A 21,867-nucleotide genomic window follows, 5' to 3' on the forward strand; every position below is an offset into this window, starting at 1 on the left:
TTTTTAGGTTTTTGCATAGCATTTGTTTTGAGACCGAAACATAAGAAACCTCTAAAATAAAGGGGACTAAGAAAAGCAATAGCAAATAAATAGGAATCCAGCAAAAAGTTAGTAACTAGAAAATTTTACCATAAAAAATATAAGACAACATAAATTTTGACAGAATCTGCAGTTCATCCATAGTACAGCAACGTACCAAGAAGTAAAATGAAAGCAAAAAAGCTACTTGAGAAAATAAAAAAGAGATGATAGAGGAGTTTGTTCCATGAAAAAGTGTTGTTGGTTCGTTGCGTACTCAGATCAACTGGCTCTAAATCTGATCGAAAAGGGAAAACTTCTTGAACATCACGGCATTTATTCAGTTTCACCTCGTTAAAACTCTTATCTTGCAGCTTGTAAAAGTAAACTTTATAGTAATCTTTCATCAAAGCAATGTCTGCATTATAAATCCCAGAAGGAGTTGGAAAATTTGTCACCTCCTTTATACTTTCAATGCCTACTTCCTTTTTCAACTCCCAAACATGATTCTCATTCTCGAAAACCCAAAGCCCTATCCCTCTTGGTGACAAACAGGTAAACCCAAGCTTCCCATTATACTCCACAAGTTGGTTATATCGATAATCTTCATAATCAAAAGCTTGATTTGGAAGCAAAAATCTGGGGAAAGCCTCTTCCCCATTGTAGTCTAGAGCCATTACTAGATCATCGCGTAGTTTGAAATAAACCAAACCACTTGCATTAACTACTGGAGCAAACATGTCAAAGCACAAAAATTCAGGGACTAACAAATTTTTTTCTTGCTTCCACTTCCAATGTTCTGAATCAAAAACTTCACGACGATAGTAATCCTTTCCTAATACTCTGTAATGATGATAAGAAGTCCGAGGTGATGACAACCTTATGATCTTGAAATGCAGAGGATTAGATTTCAGCACAATGAGGGCAACTTTGACAGTTTCAAATCGTACTCTAGGATTCGGTAGTTTTATCCATTGTTTAGTACTTGGCTTGCAAATATAATATCTATATCTGCTTCCAATTCTTCTAACACAACAGAGCATGCCCTGTTTTGTGGAGGCGACTATCTTCATGTCAAAATCTCTGCAAGGCATTGTTGTAATATCATTAATAGGAAGATGGAACGGGGTTTTAGTATCCCCCGAACACCCATCCATTGATACAAATTCTGTAACATGCTTGTTATTTAAGAGAGTTTGGACAAAATATCCAGAAATATTTTGGGTTCTTTGACAGAATTGTGGCATGAAATTCGATTCGAAAACTATATCATGACATTCTTTATTAACGGCCTTGCATGCATCTAATGTTTTCAAAGATGTTCGAGTTAATATTTCAAATATTATTTCCGAAGGGAGTGGAGAAGAAGAAGAAGAAGAAGAAGCCATTGTATGCATGGAAATAGGAGAAAAAATAATTCTATGGTCTATTTATAGAAGCTTGAGATAAAGAGCATTCCAAAATTGAGTAGGAAAAGAATTTGGAAATTAATTAATAGCTTTTCCTTTTTTAATTCCTGAAGGGTTAGGAGTAGTATAAATTTAATTATTAGGGTAACCAAATCTTGTAAAGAAATAATTATAGTATTTTTTTTGTAATTAAGTTAATTTTATGGTAATATCACAAATACATAATACTACCTCCGTCCACTTTTATTTGTCGTGTTGCGCTTTTGAAAAGTCAATTTGACTTATTTTTAAAGTTAAATTAGATTACATTAATTCAATATAAATATTCAAAAACTATACTAAAAGTACTATAAATTGCAATTTCTTGCATATCAATATGATGAAAAAATGCACCGTAAAACGTTAGTCAAAGTTCTTATAGTTTGACTATAAAAAAAAAACCATGACAATTAAAAGTGGACGGAGGGAGTATATATTTCTCTACTCTTTTTTTTTTGGGAAAATTGTATGAAATAACAAACTATTAATTCAAATTAAATGATATAGCCATAGTTTATTTTAATTGTAATTTGCAGCAAACATCCCCTTTTTTTGCCATCTGATTCGATATACAATTAGCCATTTTCGGTACACAAGTAGCCATTTTATACATTTCGGTATAAAATGCATTTATTTTTGTATAAAGCGAGAGAAAAGTGTATATACAAATACAATACATATATTTTCGTCTTATACACTTATAATTATATAAATACAGATCTTATTATACAAATTACAATGTATAAATTTACTGAACAATTTATATAAAACTGGATGTTTGTAGTGAATTATACAAATCAAAAGCTCCATAGCAAACATAAAATTTGGTATGGAGCGCAATTATGCAAACTATAGCTATAACATACAATTTAAGATTATGGTATTATTATTTTTCTTATAAAATATTAACATAGTTAGAATCTTATTTTAATCAATTAAATCTTAGCCATTAATTTTTATGTGTCATGTGTCTCACATCTAAGCATAGAACTTGGGAAAATAGAGAGAAGGGAAATGGAGAGGAGCAAGATCCTTCTTGAATTTAATTATTAGGGTAACAAAATCTTGTAAAGAAATAATTATAGTATTTTTTTTTTGTAATCAAGTTAATTTTATGGTACAATGGCAAATACGTAATATATATTTCTCTACTCTTTGTTTTTTCCTCTTAGTTTTTCTCACATAAAAAATTGGATCCACAAAATTTAAGATGAAATAATATAGTCTAATTACACTCCATAACTATAGTTTGCTAATTACGATTCGTAGCTACATGTTATAGGGAGGAGAGTGGCGAGCGAGACTGGGAGAGAGAGGAGAGAGGCGAGCGAGAGAGTGGTGAATTGTATATGTATATCGGTTAGATAATTGTATATTTACACATATGTTTTTGTATATTCTGGCGAGAGATTGGGAAAGGGATGAGAGAGGCGAGCGAGATTGGGAAAGAGAGGAGAGAGGCGAGCGAGATTGGGAGAGGGAGGAGAGAGGCGAGCGAGAGAGGACAATAATTTATATAATTCACATCTCGTTTGTATAATTCACGTGTTTTTGTATAATTGGGTAATATAAAGTCTGGAATTATACAAATATAATAAAACTCGAAATAACAAATTGATACAAACATAAACGTATGAACATTAAACAATTATACAAAATATATTATACAGATTACATTATATAAATTATATTATACAAAATCCAAAAACTACACGTTTATACAAACTTTAAAAAGTTATACACAAAAAGATTGAATGTGTATGATGACAAAATTGAAAAATCAAAGGAAATCATCATCATATATAAATACAAACAATCGTATACAAATACAAATTAAACAAGAATTGTTAGCTGCGAATTATACAAATGTGGCGAATTATACATATACAAACGTGGCTAATTATACAAACTCAAAGTCAGCCCATGTAATTAATGTATAATGTTAGTCGCGAGTGGTAATTATAACAAACTATAGCTGTGATGAGTAATTAAATAGTATAAATTTGCTTAACCACATAATTTTCCCCATATATATCCAAAGGGAATTTTTTTATCTAAATAAATAAATAAATACTAGTTAGACTCTGCATGCCTGCAATGGTTCATAAAAAAGTCTACAAGAATTATTCAAATCAGACAACAATATCTATGTATTTTTTTTAAGAGTTTGATGCAATATAATTCACAGAAAGTTGAGGTAAATATTGGCAAATCATGAATGTATTTTAAAAGAATCCTATTTAAAAATAAATAAAAAAAGAGGAGAATGCTTATACACGACAAAGTAGCAACATTTAACTTAAACGATAAAAAAAATGCCAGTTTCAATGTTTCATAGCCCGCGATTCCATTTTATATATTATTGGTTCAATTTATCAATTTTTTATTTTTAATAATTCAATTTTTAATTTAATCGATAACAAAATACTCATTAATCATATACTATACACTATATTCATAAAATAGAAATCATAGTAAGAATAAAAGTACGAGACAAATTTTTACACATTAATCCATATCTTTTTTTGCTTCCATTTCTTTCTTTTTTACATAATTGTACCTTGCATTTTCGATGGGGATATCAATATCCACCGAGTGTTTTAATCATGACAAACTAATTGACAATGTTCAGGGAAGCGTGAAGCGGAAAAAAGCGATAAGCCCCGCTTCACGCTTTAAGCAATGAACGCTTTAAGCGATGAAGCGCTCACATACTCATCAGTCTAGAGGCTTGCATCGCTTCACTTTCCTGAACACTGCGAATTGAATCCTTGAAGTGAAACATATACTAAAAACATCGTCTATAAGAAAGTATTAGGTAAAATATAAATATATTATATGGTAGTGCCCAATAACATCAAAATCGCAACACATTGTACATTTTAAATACAAAAATAATTTTGTTGTTCAAATTTTGCAGGTATGTAGAAAGTTAAAATTATTTTACGTTCAGTTAAAAAAAGTCATTTGCATTGGCTAATTTTGGTGTTTACTTTTCCATTTTAAATTAAGTGTTTCTCATTAGCAATTTTAATGACTTATATCGTACATACTATTTGTTGCATGCATGTGCAACACACATCTAAAAATACTTCGAATAAAATACACTGATTAATATGAACGTCGGTGCATGGAATTGAAAACGTAGCATTTATATAGTACCAAAATGAATCATAATCTGAGAGGTCCATTTTTATTTTTATTTTTACTAAATATTGGTCATTTATAAACAATGCTGATCAGATGTTACATCCCTAGTTGGGACCAGACGCTCAGTTTTGGACACATGAGTACTTGAAGTTACTATGATGAAAAAGAAAGGAATGCAGTATTATTATTATTATTATTTGAATAGACAACGACCTTTTGACTAGTCTTTTCTTTCTGAATGGAGATGGTATAAAATCCAAATGCAGAGTCTACAAAATTCTGAGAACTAACCGCAAAAGACAGCCTGGAAAGACAGAGACAGGATTTCAACATAAAAAGGTGTGGATGAGCGGTAATGGCTGGGGAAGGGGGCAAGTACATCCTTTTGTTCTCAGTTCGTGGGAATTGCTTCCATCACTAACCAGTTCAGCTCGGCTAGTGGGCTTTTGTGTTCGAACCTCGAATCCGGACCTGTTCGACAAGACCAGATCCATCAACAAACCTAGGTCCAATATTTGCGTCTACGAGCTAGCCATCAACAGACGGACATCCTTTTACCGCAGTCTTCCCCTATTGGGCATAGACTTTTCTACGTTAGGCTCCTGTAAGGGCGGGTATGAGAAGGGTCCCCCTCTCCCTTGTCAAAGCTTAGTTATCCGTGAATGAGAACTCGTTTTGCTTGTTGGCTGGCTTATGATGGTTTCCTGTCCCAATTCAACATATTCCTTTTTTTGCTCCTGCTTGGTAGCAGGCTTGTGTGCGAGCTTGGTCCGGTTTCGATTCCTAAAGCCCACGGAGAAGGGTGTGGAGCCTCGCTTTCCATGCTGCTCCTAGTTCGTGGGAATTGCTTCCATCAAATAGCCGTACCATTAACTGATTAAATTAAAAATAGCTACATTGGGGTAAAATGCTTTCTAACAAATGCGACTTCATATCCAAAAAGATTCAAACCCAAGACTTTTAATTAAGAATGAAGGAGTCACATCACCACAACTGTGTCAGTGATTTGATGTTGTTGTTGTAAGCAAATAAGATAGAACATGGCCCCAACATCCATGTGTGGCTGTGATTAAATTCAACTATTCATTATAAACAAATAATCTCAAAACCAAAGAATACGATGAGTATTAATCAAACCAGCCAAGCTAAGGTGTGTTCAAATAGGACTTGGGTCAAGTGTCATCAATATGCTGCATGAACTGGTCATAAGAGTCGGAAGGCAGACTTGCTAAGCACTTCGACATAGAGGAAAGACAACACAACGTCTATTGGATCACAAAGCATGAAGGAATTGCTAAGGGAGAGTTTTCACTTATTCTTGCTCATGTATTTGTATTTTGTTCAACGCAGCATTGGCGCTACAGATACCATAAGTACAACCCACTTTCTGAAAGATGGTGATGCCAATATTACTTCACCTGATGGAACCTTTGAAATGGGGTTTTTCAGTTCAGGTAGTTCCAAAAATCGCTACGTGGGTATGTGGTACAAAAGCTTATCTGTTAGGACAGTGGTGTGGGTTGCCAACAGAGAAGCTCCCTTGACCAGTGGATCAGGTATCCTTAAGGTTATTGAGCCAGGACGTCTCGTCCTTCTCAATGACACTAACAAAGTTGTATGGTCAACTAATACCTCTACATCTGTGCAGAATCCCATTGCACAGTTGCTGGATTCTGGGAATCTTGTCGTGAAACAAGCTGGTGATGATAATTTCCTTTGGCAGAGTTTTGATCACCCAACTGATACACTATTACCAGGCATGAAGCTTGGTTGGAACTTTTTAACTCACAGAGAGGTGTACTTGTCATCGTGGAAGACCCAAGAGGATCCAGCTCCAGGTGATTATACATATCACTGTGATCCTTCTGGATATCCACAGAACATCCTGAAGAAGGGGTCAAATGTTGTCTATCGATCAGGGCCGTGGAATGGTCTTCATTTTAGTGGAACAAGAAACCCAAGAGGCAGTCATTTATACAAATATGAGATATTCTCAAGTAAGACACAGGTTTATTTTGGATATAAGCTCATATCTTCAGTTATCACAAGGTTGATACTTAATCAGAATGGTGCCCTAAAACTTTGGACTTGGGGTGATCATGTATCTGATTGGATCCCTCAACTCTCAATACCCGCAGATAACTGTGATGCTTACAAACTGTGTGGCGCATACGGGACTTGCAACAGTCAAGATTTTACTGTATGTAGATGCTTAGACAGATTTGTGCCCAACAATAGTGAAGCTTGGAAGAAGAGAAACTGGTCAGGTGGCTGTGTTCGGAAAACAGAACTAAATTGCCTTCAAGGACATAGATTTTTGAAGTATTCACATATCAAATTGCCAGACACACGGAATTCCTGGTCCGATGTGACTATGACACTTGAAGAATGCAAGAATACCTGCTCTAAAAATTGCTCTTGTATGGCTTATGCAAATCCTGACATACGCAATGGAGGAAGTGGATGCTTGTTGTGGTTCGAGGATCTGCTTGACATTAAGGTGGTTTCCGATGAAGGTCAAGATATCTACATAAGAATGGCTGCTTCTGAACCAGGTAGGTTTTGTTGTCACTTAAAGATTTTTGATGGATTACCTGAAAATAGTAAAAGAATGTATGGTTGCAGTCACTTCTTTGGAACCAATTGATAGGTATTTAGTTTTCTGTAGAACAAGAAGTTGAGATGCATGCGGCTTGAATCAAAGAAAAAATCTTCTCAAAATTAAAGAGATTTATAGTAACATTCAAAAATTAAAAATGACTTGCATTATATTGAATTCTAGAACCCTTACAACTCAATATCAACAAATTCAAAATGATGTGCAGTACTCCAAAGGCTTACAGAATCTTTTTTAATTCAATATAAAATTATCTCCCTCGTGGATTGGACAGAAAGTGAAATTGATTATTTTTGCGGAATGGATACTTGCAGATAGTCTGGAGAAATCAGATGGAAAGAAAAGAAAAGTACTTTTCTGGATTCTGCCATTATCAGTTGGTCTGATTCTGGTAATTCTTAGCATGTTGATCTTCCATAGAAGAAGGAAGAAGGCTTTACAGCTCAAAAGGAAAGGTAAAATAGGATAAATCTCATTTTTTATTGACATCTTAGCAAAATCAAGGAACATAATTCAAAGAAAAGTGAAGAACTTTAATATTTGGTCTGGATCACAGCTTAAACAAAATTCACTTCGTTTGCAGGCAGGTAGGTCCGGACGCAATGGCAACTACAAGATGGATCATAGTGGTAATTGTGAGGAAGAATTTGAGATACCAATGTTTGACTTATCTACCATAATGAAGGCTACCAATAACTTTTCAATAGACAGAAAGATTGGAGAGGGGGGCTTTGGACCGGTTTACAAGGTATAACTGGTGCACAGGCAAAAACTTCCTGATCCTATAGAGTAAAGTTTCATCTTTAGATTCAGTATAGAAGTTGTATGATGAAATGCATAATGAAATAAAGCTTTGGCTTGTGAAACCGAAGGAGACATACACAATAGCTAAGGAAGAACAAGGATACGGTGGAACACAAACTGATTGTCTCTTTCTAATTGGAACACAATTGACTCTGTGTACTTCCTACATCAAGTAAGGTAATGAAAATATTAACATGCAGAAATTGTGATGTTTAGGGCATACTTGAAGGACGGGAAATAGCTGTCAAACGGCTGTCCAGAACTTCCAAACAAGGAGAAGGTGAGTTCAAGAATGAAGTTTTATATGTTGCAAGACTTCAGCACAGGAATCTGGTGAAGATTCTTGGTTGCTGCAGTGACGGGGAAGAAAAGATGTTGATCTATGAGTACTTGCCGAATGGGAGTCTTGATTCATTTATATTTGGTACTATTCTCCATCCAATATTGTGCAAATTAAATAAATAATTGTGTTTCAGTGATGATGCCTATAGTAATACTTCATTAATCTTTTTTATTTTGAAGTAAAAGTAACTAGTAGTACTTTGGTAATTTTGTTCCAATTATGAAAGCCCCATAAAGCAGGAAAAATATTGATAGACCAAACCTGTTGTGGGAGTATTTAATACTACTTTCTCCTATAACCAATTAGTCAGTTAATGACCCAACAAAAAAAATTGGCAGATGACACACAAAGCAAGGCATTAGACTGGCCTAAGCGATTTCACATTATCAATGGTATAGCTCGGGGACTTATGTATCTGCATCAAGATTCTCAATTGAGAATAATTCACAGAGACCTGAAAGCTAACAACATTCTGCTAGACAAGGACATGAATCCAAAGATATTAGACTTCGGCTTGGCAAAAATATGTGAAGAGGATGACATTGGAGCCATGACAAACCGAGTAGTTGGAACATAGTAAGAACCTTCCACTGGATAGTATTATTTTGATAAGATTTACTGGATAATAATTTGAACCAAAGAAGAATCTTCAGTTAGTAAAGGCATGTTTTCCAGCATTACTAATTATAATGTTGCGCACATTTTAATGCAGTGGGTACCTCTCACCGGAATATGCATTGCACGGAAAATACTCAGTAAAATCAGATGTATTTAGCTTTGGTATTTTAGTATTGGAAATTGTCAGTGGGAAAAGCAACAGAAAATTCTCTCATCCAGATCATAACCTTAATCTACTCGGGCATGTAAGATTTTACTTGTTTTATTTCTTATTTTTTTGATAACCGAGGTGTTGGAGCCAACATACTTGAGCCAAGCGTCTATCAAAAATAGTCTCTCTACCAACGAGGTAGTGGTAAGGCCTACATACACACTACCCTCCCCAAACTCCACTTGTGGGATTATACTAGTTATGTTGTTGTTGTCGTGGTGCCGAGGCCAGCTTGCGCACACCTCAACTTATTCCATGGGATACCTGCAAACTCCCACCACCAATAGGTACCGGGTAACTCTGTCCAACAAGGTTAGGACTGATGGGAAGAAATTGCCTAGTGTTTTTTGTCTCTGCTGGAATTTGAAACTGATCATCGACCACTAGGTCACACCCTTGGGTGCAGTTGTTTAATTTTATTTATTCCTTGGTGTATGTTATATACTAGTAACAAATATCTTGTAAAACGACCCCTGCTAATAAGCTTGCAATATCTACAGGCATGGAAACTTTATATACAAGGTAGGTCAATAGAACTACTTGATGAATGCCTAGGTGATTCTTGTTCAACATCTGAAGTGGTACGATCAATTAGTGTTGGTTTATTATGTGTCCAACAATGTCCTGAAGATCGTCTAAGTATGTCTTCCGCAGTTCTGATGTTAAACAATGAAGGTGTGTTGCCGTTGGCTAAACAACCAGGTTTTTACATAGAAGGAAATGCACCGGGTGGTGATTTCACTCCTAGCCAATCTGCACAGATTACAGTGAGTGACACCCCCATCACAATACTAGCTGCTCGATAGAAGATATTGGTTCACTTGTTTGCAACAAGCTTGCAGTTGCAATGATCTTTTCTTAATTCTCTATAGTAATGTGGTGAAAAAAATGTGTGCATGATTGTGCTTTTTTAGGTGTATCAACTATGTCAAACATATGTAGGAAGCTTGCTGACTGGCTGTTACTTTGATTTGCGCAGTATATCTGATACTACGTCTCACTTTGTTTGATTGAGTATTTTTTTTTGGTTAACTTTATATATAAGTCGAGTGAAATACTTCCGTTAAGCAAAATTTAATGGCTGCAACTAATTTATTAGAAAATGTTGTGGGATTAATAAGGAAAAGGGCACATTAATGAAGTTCAAATCATTAGTCTCAAACCTGAACACAAGATTTAATTAGAATATGATGACGTTACACCCGTCCCTAAAACTGTTTTGTTATGTCATATGTGTGTGCTTATTGGATAAATTTTAGATATTATGTTTCTTCCATAAAGAATTGACCTCAGAGTTCTCAACCACTTCATTGACCACTAGGTCTCTCACCCTTGGGTGCAGTAGGTTGCATTATTTTTGCAGTATATGACCATCTATCCCGAGGCAAAGATGTCTCATCGTTTTTTGCAGTTTAGTTGTTACTTTAACTGCAGTATTTTGTTCATTTTCTATTGTAATTCAAGCTTGACATCCAAATTGCTCAAAGGGCAAAGAGTCAAATTTGCTCAACTATATGAAATGGTCTATATATACTCTTCATTAATTATTGGCGTCAATGGTGTCCTTGCCATCTTAAAATTGGGTTATATTTGCCCTAATTGACCAACAAAACTGATTAGCACAGTTTACTACAACTTTTCCATTATTTAATGACGGAAAAGAATCAATTTACGGAAAACGTCTAGCCTCCATAAATAATTTGGGTGAATCACAATTAATCAAGCTTTGACGCAATAAACCCAACCAATTAACAAAAATTGAATAGCTAATGCATGTCAAAACTCAAATGACAACAATGCAGATGATATTTTCCATTTCACAAGTATAGCTCTAGATAATACTAAAACAATTAGAATAAGCAGGAACTAAAATCATCAATAAGCAAGGAGAAGAGTACCGTAACCATAAACTCGCCATATTGAGCCTCTGTCGTCATGTATATATTCACAGTCCAGAATTCAATTCAGAGCGTCACCAAACTCAACGTTGCATTAAACTAGCCATAGATCTCAGAGAGTGAAATCGGAGCGGGAGGGAACGCAGAGAGGAATTTAGAAACAAAGAGGAGAAGCAGACATTGAACGTAGAGAGAATAGAGAAAGGGGAAGGCGAAGCACAGAGAGAGGACACACTTTTCCCACAATAATAATAATAATAAAAATAATAATAATAATAATAGCATTTTGGTCACTAATTATTGGTGAATTCTGTTTTTGGTCCTCCTAATAGGTGATTTAATACAACAGAAAAGGGTCAAATATACTCATGTAGGCATGTAGTATAGAAAATAGTTCAAATATACCCTTCCTTATACTTTCGATTTAAATATATTTCTACCGTTATACTTTGGTACATATGATTCCCTAATTTTAACGGAGGGACACATGTCAGCTTAAGAATCATATAACTTACTTTCCATTTTACTTATCACTATGTTTAAAAATAAATTTTTATTTTTACTTATTAACATATCAAGAAAAGATAATAGTTTTTTTTTCTATTTTTTACCCTCAAGATTAGTTACTTATTCCCAAATTATTTCTCAAGACCTAAAGACCTTCAATTAATATGGATATTGTAATAAATACTCACATTAGTCATTATTTTTTTAAGGCATGCAAAGTCTAAAATGGATTAATAAAAGTGAACGAAGAGCCTATTTAACCTTTGATTAATTAAAATAATGTGTTTTTGGTTCCTTTAGGTAGAAGAGGTGTTATATTAGCCTTAGAGATGAAATAAATTAATCTTATATTTTATTTGAAATTATGATCCCTTAATGATTTAAACATTGTGGTCATGTTAACAAATTGGAAATTGACAAATGGGGAACTTGCTAGATTTTTTTGGCTAGCTAGTGTGAGCAAACTCAAATTATATATATACATATTAAAATGTTGATTGAATATTTATAAATATCTAAAAATAAACCTTTATCAACTCAAGAATATTGCTTTAGGAATCCACAAACTTTAAAACTTGAATTTGCCACTGCAAACTAGCTAGTACGTATTTCCGAGTGCAATAACATACTATTTTGTAATAATGCATAATAACTACTCCTAAAATAATACTAGTATTAAGATGCTTAAATAGAAACAGACAATGGTAAAGCGTAAAATCCTGATGCATGCATGTTTGTGGCAACTTTTCAAAAGTGGCGGGAATGAAAATGAATTTGAAACACTGAGAAATCCATTTTTTTTTAAAAAAGATATCAAACGTGCGTGAATAAAGAAATGGAGACTCAAAAGTGGGGGAAAAGACAAATTGTTAAAGGGTACAAATATTATCGAGCAAATTATAATAAAATTACTCTTTTGTTTCAGCCAATAAGATTGATCCATTGTGAGTAACTGACAAAGACAATATCGAATATAAAATTACAAAGTATAGATCATGCTTGGCTTTTTAATTTTAAAAAATGTTTTTGCATTATTAATGTCCTACTAGCCATAATTAACCACACTACTTCTCAATTAAGCAAACAACGCACACAAACATTAGTGGAAATGACAATCATTTTGATGTAGAGTTAGATTTACTATTTTCCTTGGTAATGATATATAATAGGACTCTGATTGTGATTTAATTAATGGGAAGTCGAAGCATGAACGTGCCATTAAACGCAGTTGTTTTTGGCACATTCATGCTTGTAGTCTTTTCTTCCATCTACCTATGTTTTTGCGCTACAGATACAATAACTACGACAGATTTTCTCAAAGATGACGAGGACAATTTTATTGTATCACGTGGTGGAACCTTCGAAATGGGATTCTTCAGTCCAGGTAAATCCAATAATCGCTATGTGGGGATATGGTACAAGAACATATCTGTTAGGACCGTGGTGTGGGTCGCGAATAGAGAAGCTCCTCTGACTAGTACAACTGGTATTTTGAAGGTCATTGAGCCAGGAATTCTTGTCCTTCTCAATGACAGTAGCAATGTTGTATGGTCAACTAATACTTCGAGATCCGTGCAAAATCCAGTAGCACAGTTGCTGGATTCAGGGAATCTTGTTGTGAAACAATCACAATCTGGTCATGGTGTTAGTGATGGGAATTTGCTTTGGCAGAATTTTGATCACCCAACTAATACACTATTACCAGGCATGAAGCTCGGTTGGAACTTTGTAACAGGACGAGAGGTGTACTTGTCATCATGGAAGAATGAGGAGGATCCAGCTCCTGGTGATTATACATATCATTGTGATCCTTCTGGTTATCCACAGAACATCATGAAGAAGGGATCAGATGTTGTATATCGCTCTGGACCGTGGAATGGTCGTTCTTTCAGTGGATCACAAAACTCAAGAGAATGTCCTTACTATACAATTGGAGTATTTACAAGTAAGACAGAGTTGTACTTTGGATATAAGCTCACGTCTTCAGTTATCGTGAGGTTGATATTGAGTCAGAATGGTGTGTTACAACTTTGGACTTGGGGTGACGGAAAACAAGGTTGGGTCCCTTTCCTCTTAATACCCGCAGATAACTGTGATACGTATAAGTTGTGTGGTGCATATGGTAGCTGCAACAGTCAAGATTTTCCAGTATGTGGATGCTTAGACAAATTCGTTCCCAACAATAGTGAAGCTTGGAAGAAGACAGATTGGTCAGGTGGCTGTGTTCGGAGAACTGAACTAAATTGCCTTAAAGGAGACGTATTTTTGAAGTATTCACATATCAAATTGCCAGACACACGGAATTCCTGGTCTAATGTGACTATGACACTAGAAGAATGCAAGGATTTCTGCTCAAAAAATTGCTCTTGTATGGCTTACTCAAATGCTGATATACGCAATGGAGGAAGTGGATGCATATTGTGGTTAGAGGATCTGCTTGACATTCAGCAGGAATCCAACGGAGGGCAAGATATCTACATTAGAATGGCTGCTTCTGAAGCAGGTATGTCTTATTGCTATCTAACATGTTTTAATAGAAACGCAAGCTGCTACTTTAGATAAATGGATACTTGCAGATAATCTGGAGAAATCAGATGGAAAGAAGCGAAAAGTACTTCAATGGATTCTGCCATTTGCAGTTGGTGCGGTTCTGGTAATTCTTAGCATGCTGATCTATCATAGAAGAAAGAAGAAGACTTTAGTAATCAAAAAGAAAGGTAAGCTTGATAAATCCCTTTTTGTCCTGACATCTTAGCAAAATAGAGGAATACAAATTCAAATAAGAGGCATGATACTTAAACGTGTCCTTTTAACTTGGCTTCATCTATGCCTTTCAACTTTGGGCATGCATATACACAGACACTTAAACTTGTATATAGTTGAAAAAGTAGCTAGACACACACAGGGGCGGACCCACGTTGGTTCCAGGGGGTTCACCCGAACCCCCTCGGCAAAAAATTACACTGTATATATAAGGTAATTTTCTGTATTTATTTTGGATATATATATTTTGAACCCCCTCAATGACAAGGAAAAAGAGATAGCCTAGTGGTATTTTCCCTGAAAATTAAGTCTCAAGTTGAGGGATCGAATCCCTGCAGTAGCGTTTTATTTTTTTCTTTTTCAATTTCAGTTTTTTTTTGTTTTTTTTTAAGGTTTCAGTTCCGTTTTCACGTTTTTTTTTGTTTTTTATTTTATAAAACATGCTAAAAGTGTGGTTTTAAACCCAAAAAAATTCAAGGGTCCGCCACTAAAACTAAATACTACTACTTTCTTGAAATCTTGTTTTGTTGGCTTATATATACACGTTTATACTTTTATTTTTCGAACCCCCTGAACGAAAATCCTGGATCCGCCACTGGACACACACATCCTACTTGGCAGCCTACGTTGAAGGGCATGGATGCGAGACCAAGTTAAAGGGCATATTTATGTATTATGCCTAAATAAAAGTTAGAAGAACTATCAGATTTGTCTGGAATTCACACCTTAACAATATTCACTTGATTTGTTTTTGGCAGGTAGTTCGGGATTAAATGGCAGCTCCAAGATGGATTACAGTGGTAGTTGTGCTGAAGAATTGGAGATACCGCTGTTTGACTTATCTACCATAATGAAGGCTACTAATAACTTTTCAATCGACAGAAAAATTGGAGAGGGGGGCTTTGGACCTGTTTACAAGGTATATCTGATTGTTTCTTACATCAATTTAGGTAGTGATGCTATTAACATGTGGAGATTGTGATGTTTAGGGAATACTTGAAGGACTGGAAATAGCTGTCAAGCGTCTGTCTAGAACATCCACACAAGGAGAAAATGAGTTTATGAATGAAGTTGTATATATTGCCAAACTTCAGCACAGAAATCTGGTGAAGATTCTTGGCTGTTGTATTGAAGGGGAAGAAAAAATGTTGATATATGAGTACTTGCCAAACGGCAGTCTTGATTCATTCATATTTGGTATATTACTCTCCGTCCACTAAAAGCATATTATATAATAACTTCATTTCAGTTACCTGATGCCTATAGTACTACCGTTTAAATAGTACATCTAATTAGGGTGTTGATGACCAAAAACATTTGGCAGATGAGACACAAACAAAGGTACTAGACTGGCCTAAACGATTTTACATTATCAATGGTATAGCTCGGGGACTTATGTATCTGCATCAAGATTCACAATTGAGAATAATTCACCGGGACCTGAAAGCTAACAACATTCTGCTAGACAAGGACATGAATCCAAAGATATCAGACTTCGGCTTGGCAAAAATATGTGAAGAGGATGACGTTGGAGCCATGACAAACCGAGTTGTTGGGACACAGTAAGGACCTTCTGTTGGATAGTAATTGTTTGGTGGATATGTTTTCCAGCATTAGTAATTCTATTGTTTGCACTACATTTTTATGCAGTGGGTACCTCTCACCGGAATATGCATTGTACGGGAAATACTCAGTAAAATCAGATGTATTTAGCTTTGGTATTTTAATGTTGGAAATTGTAAGTGGAAAAAGCAACAGAAAATCCTGTCATCCGGACTATAACCTTAATCTACTTGGCCATGTAAGATTTTATTTTATTTATCCTTCGTTTTATCAACCAGTAACAAATATCTATATATAAGCTTGTAAAATCTACAGGCATGGAATCTCTATAAAGAAGGCAGGTCAACAGAACTACTTGATGAATGTCTAAGTGATTCTTGTTCAACACATGAAGTGGTACGATCAATCGGTGTTGGTCTATTATGTGTCCAGCAATGTCCTGAAGATCGTCCAAATATGTCTTCTGCGGTTCTGATGTTAAACACTGAAGGTGTGTTGCCGTTGGCTAAACAGCCAGGTTTTTACATAGAAGGAAATGCACCTAGTAGTGGTGCATTTTCTTCTAGCCAATATGCAGAGAGTACAGTGACTGAGACCCCTATCACAATACTAACTGCCCGATAGAAGATATTGTTTTACTGTTCGTTACAGTCTTGCAGTTGTAATAATCTTTTCTTTTAAGTCTTTGAAGCAATGTGGTGAAAAAAATTTGTTCATGATTCTGCTTTTTTGGTGTATCAACTATGGAAGATCTTCTTCATGAAGAAGAGATAGTCCAAAGCACACGTGTGTTGGTGGAAGGTAACAACAGTGCGCGTAGGGTGGATAAATTTATATTTCTTATCAATTTACCAATTTCATTAGTAATTTCTACTAATTTATGCATGATTTAAAGAACTTGAGAGAGATTTATATAATGAATGTAAAGAGTAAGCTGTTGCTAAATGCTAGCTGAATCTATTCTGAAATTGAATTCAAAGCCTTAAAATTTAGACATATTTCAATACAATTCCTGCAGATTTTGCTTTCTAATTTCTTAAAGAAAAAAAGGGAGGATTTTAATACAATTCTGAGAAATGAATGACACTCACAATCGACAAGGATGGAGCCAAGTTGATGCAAGGGGTTCATCCGAACCCTTTCGCCAAAAAATTACACTATATATATAAAGGTCTACAATTAATTGTTTATGTATATATAATAGTTGTTGAATCGTCTTGACTTTGTGTGTTTACTTCTTTCATATTTTGAAACCCTTAGTGAAAATCCTGGCTTTGCCACTGACTATGGCCATGATATGCTTCTATCGAGCATTCAACAGCGTGATGGTAACTTCGTTTATAGAACTTGGTGTTTGTGTACTCCAAGATAATTGATCATGACCTTCAACTTTCCTTTCAGTGAAGAAACCGGGATGTTTAGGCAGTGGTAAAATGCCTTCATTGCTCAGCATCATAATCACAGTTGACATGCTTGGCCTGTCCTCTGGATTCTGTTGAACACATAACAATCCCACATGGACTGATCTTAGTACTTCTGATATATAGTATGAATTTACGAGATATGGATCTACTAGTTCCAACGTCCGTTCTTCATTATGAAGCATCCATGCCTGCATAAAACGATCCCTCCATCAACAAAGGATTTAACTTATACACACTAACAGTACAAAGACTTTATACTCTAGCATTGTAGTTTAACTTGTGATAGTATGTTAGTTAACAAGCTCTTATAATAGAGATTTACATGTAATTTACTGTCGGCACATAAAACTTAAATGCATTAACAAACACTTTTTCTGAGTCTTTTTACCGTTAGGAGTTACTGTACTTACATGTCCAAGAAGGTTGAAGTGGTGGTCTGGATGAACAAATCGTCGGTTCTTCTTTCCACTCACAATCTCTAGTACTAATACCCCAAAGCTAAAGACATCTGATTTCACTGAGAATATCCCCTCGACTGCATATTCCGGGGACATGTAACCACTGCAATAAAGAAACTACAGGATTATATAATGCACCATGTGTTCATGACTACATATATAATCAAATATTAAATCTTACTATGTTCCAACAACACGGCTTGTATTGTCTCCTGTCTCATCTCCTCTGAAACTTCTAGCCATCCCAAAATCGGATATTTTTGGATTCATTTCAATATCAAGTAAGACATTGCTAGCTTTCAAGTCTCTGTGGATGATTCTGAGCCTAGAATCTTGATGAAGATACATCAGTCCTCGAGCAATTCCATTGATAATATTGAAGCGCTTAGGCCAATCAAGTAATGCACTCCTTTCTTCATCTGTCAAATGTTTTCAACTTATTACTAAAGGTTTCTATAACAATGAAACCAACCTTCGTGAAATCACAATTGATTGCATTGAAAGAAATGGCCGTTCAGTAGATGTGAAAGACTAACCAAATATATATAATTCCAGGCTTTTGTTTGGCAAGTACTCATACACCAGCATCTTCTCTTCTCCTTGAATGCAGCATCCTAGAAGCTTTACAAGATTCCGATGCTGAAGTTTTGCGATGCACTTAACTTCATTCTTGAACTCGTGAAGTCCTTGCTCTGATGTTTCTGAAAGCCGCTTCACTGCTACTTCTTGTCCACCTTCTAATACACCCTGTAAAAGTAGCAGTCCCGTTAGAAATTTGATGGAGTGAATCGTCATTTTTTTCCTTACTAGTGCAATCAAGTTCTTGTTCAGGCAGCATCTACTTGCACATTTCATTCCACAGCTTATCTCATGGTTGGTAATCTTTTCCAGCTGATGTTCCTTTTCTTTGAATATGAAACCTTTATTTTATAAAACATTATCGGTCTTGAAACAAGGCTCTCAACTTAACACTCATTCCGCTCATCATACTAGCAAACACTGCTGTATGTACTGACTCCAAGAGTTAATATTCCTTTCAAGAAAAGCAAAGAAATTAAGTCTCGAGTATCATTACTTGGGGTCTGAGGAATGTTTGTACCTTGTAAACTTGTCCAAAGCCACCCTCTCCAATCTTGTTTGCAAATGAAAAGTTGTTGGTAGCATTGGTTAACGTTAATAAGTCAAAAAGTGGAAGCTCAAAATTTTCCTCGTGAATTTGATTACTGTTATCATTCTTGTTGCTGTGACCACCTAATCTCCCTGCAATTTGAACATACAAGTAGACCTTGCTCAAATAAGGAGCTTGAAATGAAATACTAGTGGTATACAGAACTAATGACCACTAGTTGCTTCTGGTTTTACGATAGACAGAATTGGTACTTCCACTTACCTGTTGTTGTAACCACCGGATCCTTTCTCCTTTTTCGTTTACAAAGAATCAGGCCTACACCTAAACCAAGCAGAATCAATGCAACCAATAGTGGCAAAGCTATTGCAAGTATGAAAGCTATCTTTCCTTTTGATCCAGCAGAACCTGCAACATTTCCCATCGAAATATTATCAATAGTTGTTTCTAGTAATGCTAGAAGTTTTTTCTCTTTTTATATTTGTTGTATTTATGTCGAGGAAAACAGGACGGTCCTTGAAGTCTTATTCCCATAATGTGGACTTGGATTACCTTTGTCCCTCATATGAGTTGAATTTCTGGCATTGAAGTACAATTGACATGGTTATGATTTATGAAATCGCATATTAATTATTAATTACCTATGTCTGAAGCAGACATCCTAATGTAGATATCCTGTCCTGATGCAGGTAGCTGTCTGATGTCAACCAGCTCCCAAATCCATAGCAAGCACCCCCTTCCTCCTTGCGTATATCCAGATTAGTATAACCCGTACACGAACAATTTCTCAAGCAAACTACCCTGCATTCATCTAGTGTCATTGTCTCATTGAACCAAGAATTTCGCGTATCAGGCAGTTTAACACCAGAATACTTAATAAATCCATCTCCTGTGCAATTCAGTGGGATCTTCCGGACACAACCACTAGACCAGTCAGACCTTTCCCAATTATCAGGATGTTTTGGCTCGAATTATCTAAACATTGACAAAAAGGATCACTCAAAATGTTGCAAGTCCCATATGCACCACATAATTTGTAGGTGTCACAGTCATCCACAACTGCAGAGTGGTAATTTACCCATCCCTGAACCTTTCCAATCCAAATGATACGCATAGCTTTCCCATAAGGCTCTAAAACAAATGTTGAAATAACGGATTTGTTCACCATCTCATACTTGTAGTAAATTTCCCTACTATTCATAACCATGCCAAAAGAAATGATAGAGTTGTTTACCAGATTTGGTGCACCACTCCACCTGATACCATTCCACGGCCCTGCTCTAAACGTCACATTAGCCCCTTTTCGCATAAGGTTTTGTGGATAACCCGTAGGATCACAATGATAAGTATAATCCCCCGGAGCAGGATCATCACTACTTCTCCAAGAAGTAAGATACCTTTCTAATCCAGTCACCAAGTCCGTCCCAAGTTTCATACCTTCCAACAACGTATCACTAGGATAATCAAAACTTTGCCAGAGGAAATTCTCTGGATTCGGATCATTAGCATCCCTCACCACAAAATTCCCTGTGTCCAACAACTGAGCAACAGGATTCTGTACAGATTTCGATGAGTTTGTGGACCAAACAGTTGCATTAGTATCATTCAGAAGTACAATCAGACCTGGCTGAATAACTTTCAACACCCCATACTTATTAGCAACAGGAGCTAGTCTATTGGCAACCCAAACAGGAGTAGTAGCAGAGGTTTTCTTGTACCATATTCCAACATAGTGATTTGTAGAAGTATCTCCAGGACTGAAGAATCCTAACTCGAACGTTCCATGAGACGAAACAATAGTATCACCATGTTTAATGAATTGAGTTGTAGTTATGGTATCTCCTTGACCACTAACATTTTGAAGAAACACAAAATACAAGAGAAGTAGAATAAATTGAAATATTGTTATATCCATGATAGTTATATTTACCTTTTGTTGCATTGCATTCTTCTTCAAAATTGTTAAAAAGAATTTAACATATTCCATCTCTTGTGGTATTCTTTTCAGTAAGATTGTCTCAGAGATTACCAAGACTTCATTTTTTGCTGGTCAATCCGTTTAGACAGCAAAATGGCGTGGCAGATTTGCTGCCAAAGAATGGAAATACTCTGTTTCAATTTGTTTGTTTGATTTTGATTTAAGGTGAAAAACAAACAACTAACTATATTTTAATTTTTTTAATTAACAATTATTTTGGGTAAGTACCACAAGTAAAATGGAACAGAGGGAGTATAAGACTAAGAAAGAACTTACTCTTTTCGTCTCAATTTATGTGATAATGTTTGATTAGATACTGAATTTCAAAAATAAAGAAAAGTTTTTGAAATTTAATCTAGAATAAATTTGAGATATTTGGGTCCTAACATTTTAGTAAACGTCAACTTCTAACCTTGCCATGTCTCATTTGACAATTCATTTTCACCAAATGACAGACTGCACAATAGACGTGAATAAAGGTTTAACGAAGAAATGAGTTTAGCAACCATTTTTATTTTATTTTTATGAAAATATTATGCAACACATTTTTTTAGTTTGGTCTTAATTCCTCGAGAGAATTGATTTTGTTAGTCACTTACAATAAATTTAGTAATAAAGTATTTCAAATATTTTAAAACTATTCCAGATACATTTTTATTTCCAAGCCTAATTTTGGGGCCACATCTACCCTTACTATTAACGGTTCTCCACACAACCTGATTTTAATGCAATATAATTGATGACATGGCTTGCTAACATTGAAAAAAATACATAATACATGTCTTTTAATTTGGCTATAGCTTGCATTTATGTTCTTTAACTTTGGGTGTGCTCAAGTAGATGTATAACATTGAACAAATAAATACACACATCATGTGGCATAGTACACATATGACGCCACATTATTGAGATAAACATGTGGTTATCTATTTGTTAGTATC

At 35.3% G+C, this 21,867-nt stretch overlaps 2 protein-coding genes and 1 pseudogene across 2 annotated transcripts; 1 reads left to right on the forward strand and 2 right to left on the reverse strand.

Annotated features, from left to right (window-relative positions):
* Nucleotides 1-167: 167 nt before the first annotated feature.
* Nucleotides 168-1,489, reverse strand: LOC102592285 (uncharacterized). Its single transcript, XM_006360087.2, has one exon. It carries the CDS (start codon nucleotides 1,413-1,415, stop codon nucleotides 174-176), a length of 1,242 nt encoding a protein of 413 aa, XP_006360149.2. The 5' UTR covers nucleotides 1,416-1,489; the 3' UTR covers nucleotides 168-173.
* Nucleotides 1,490-5,683: 4,194 nt separating this feature from the next.
* On the forward strand, nucleotides 5,684-16,779 carry LOC102592629 (uncharacterized). The gene is made up of 15 exons (XM_015314675.1): nucleotides 5,684-7,171; nucleotides 7,548-7,688; nucleotides 7,821-7,981; nucleotides 8,254-8,461; nucleotides 8,719-8,956; nucleotides 9,093-9,243; nucleotides 9,710-10,006; nucleotides 10,124-10,203; nucleotides 12,814-14,117; nucleotides 14,191-14,331; nucleotides 15,136-15,296; nucleotides 15,367-15,574; nucleotides 15,702-15,939; nucleotides 16,028-16,178; nucleotides 16,256-16,779. Exons 1-15 carry the CDS (start codon nucleotides 5,899-5,901, stop codon nucleotides 16,562-16,564), a joined length of 5,061 nt encoding a protein of 1,686 aa, XP_015170161.1. The 5' UTR covers nucleotides 5,684-5,898; the 3' UTR covers nucleotides 16,565-16,779.
* Nucleotides 16,780-16,949: 170 nt separating this feature from the next.
* Nucleotides 16,950-20,954, reverse strand: LOC102592965 (G-type lectin S-receptor-like serine/threonine-protein kinase At4g27290; annotated as a pseudogene).
* Nucleotides 20,955-21,867: the final 913 nt, after the last annotated feature.

Source organism: Solanum tuberosum, unplaced genomic scaffold (assembly GCF_000226075.1).
Source record: "Solanum tuberosum cultivar DM 1-3 516 R44 unplaced genomic scaffold, SolTub_3.0 scf00302, whole genome shotgun sequence".
NCBI lineage: Eukaryota > Viridiplantae > Streptophyta > Magnoliopsida > Solanales > Solanaceae > Solanum > Solanum tuberosum.

Bases quoted from the DNA above. Each gene is read 5' to 3' on its own strand.
- LOC102592285 (XM_006360087.2), bottom strand. From the start codon at position 1,415: ATGCATACAATGGCTTCTTCTTCTTCTTCTTCTTCTCCACTCCCTTCG.
- LOC102592629 (XM_015314675.1), top strand. From the start codon at position 5,899: ATGAAGGAATTGCTAAGGGAGAGTTTTCACTTATTCTTGCTCATGTAT. The intron at 7,172-7,547 runs GTAGGTTTTGTT...GGATACTTGCAG, and splicing joins AATGGCTGCTTCTGAACCAG to ATAGTCTGGAGAAATCAGAT. The intron at 8,957-9,092 runs GTAAGAACCTTC...ATTTTAATGCAG, and splicing joins AACCGAGTAGTTGGAACATA to TGGGTACCTCTCACCGGAAT.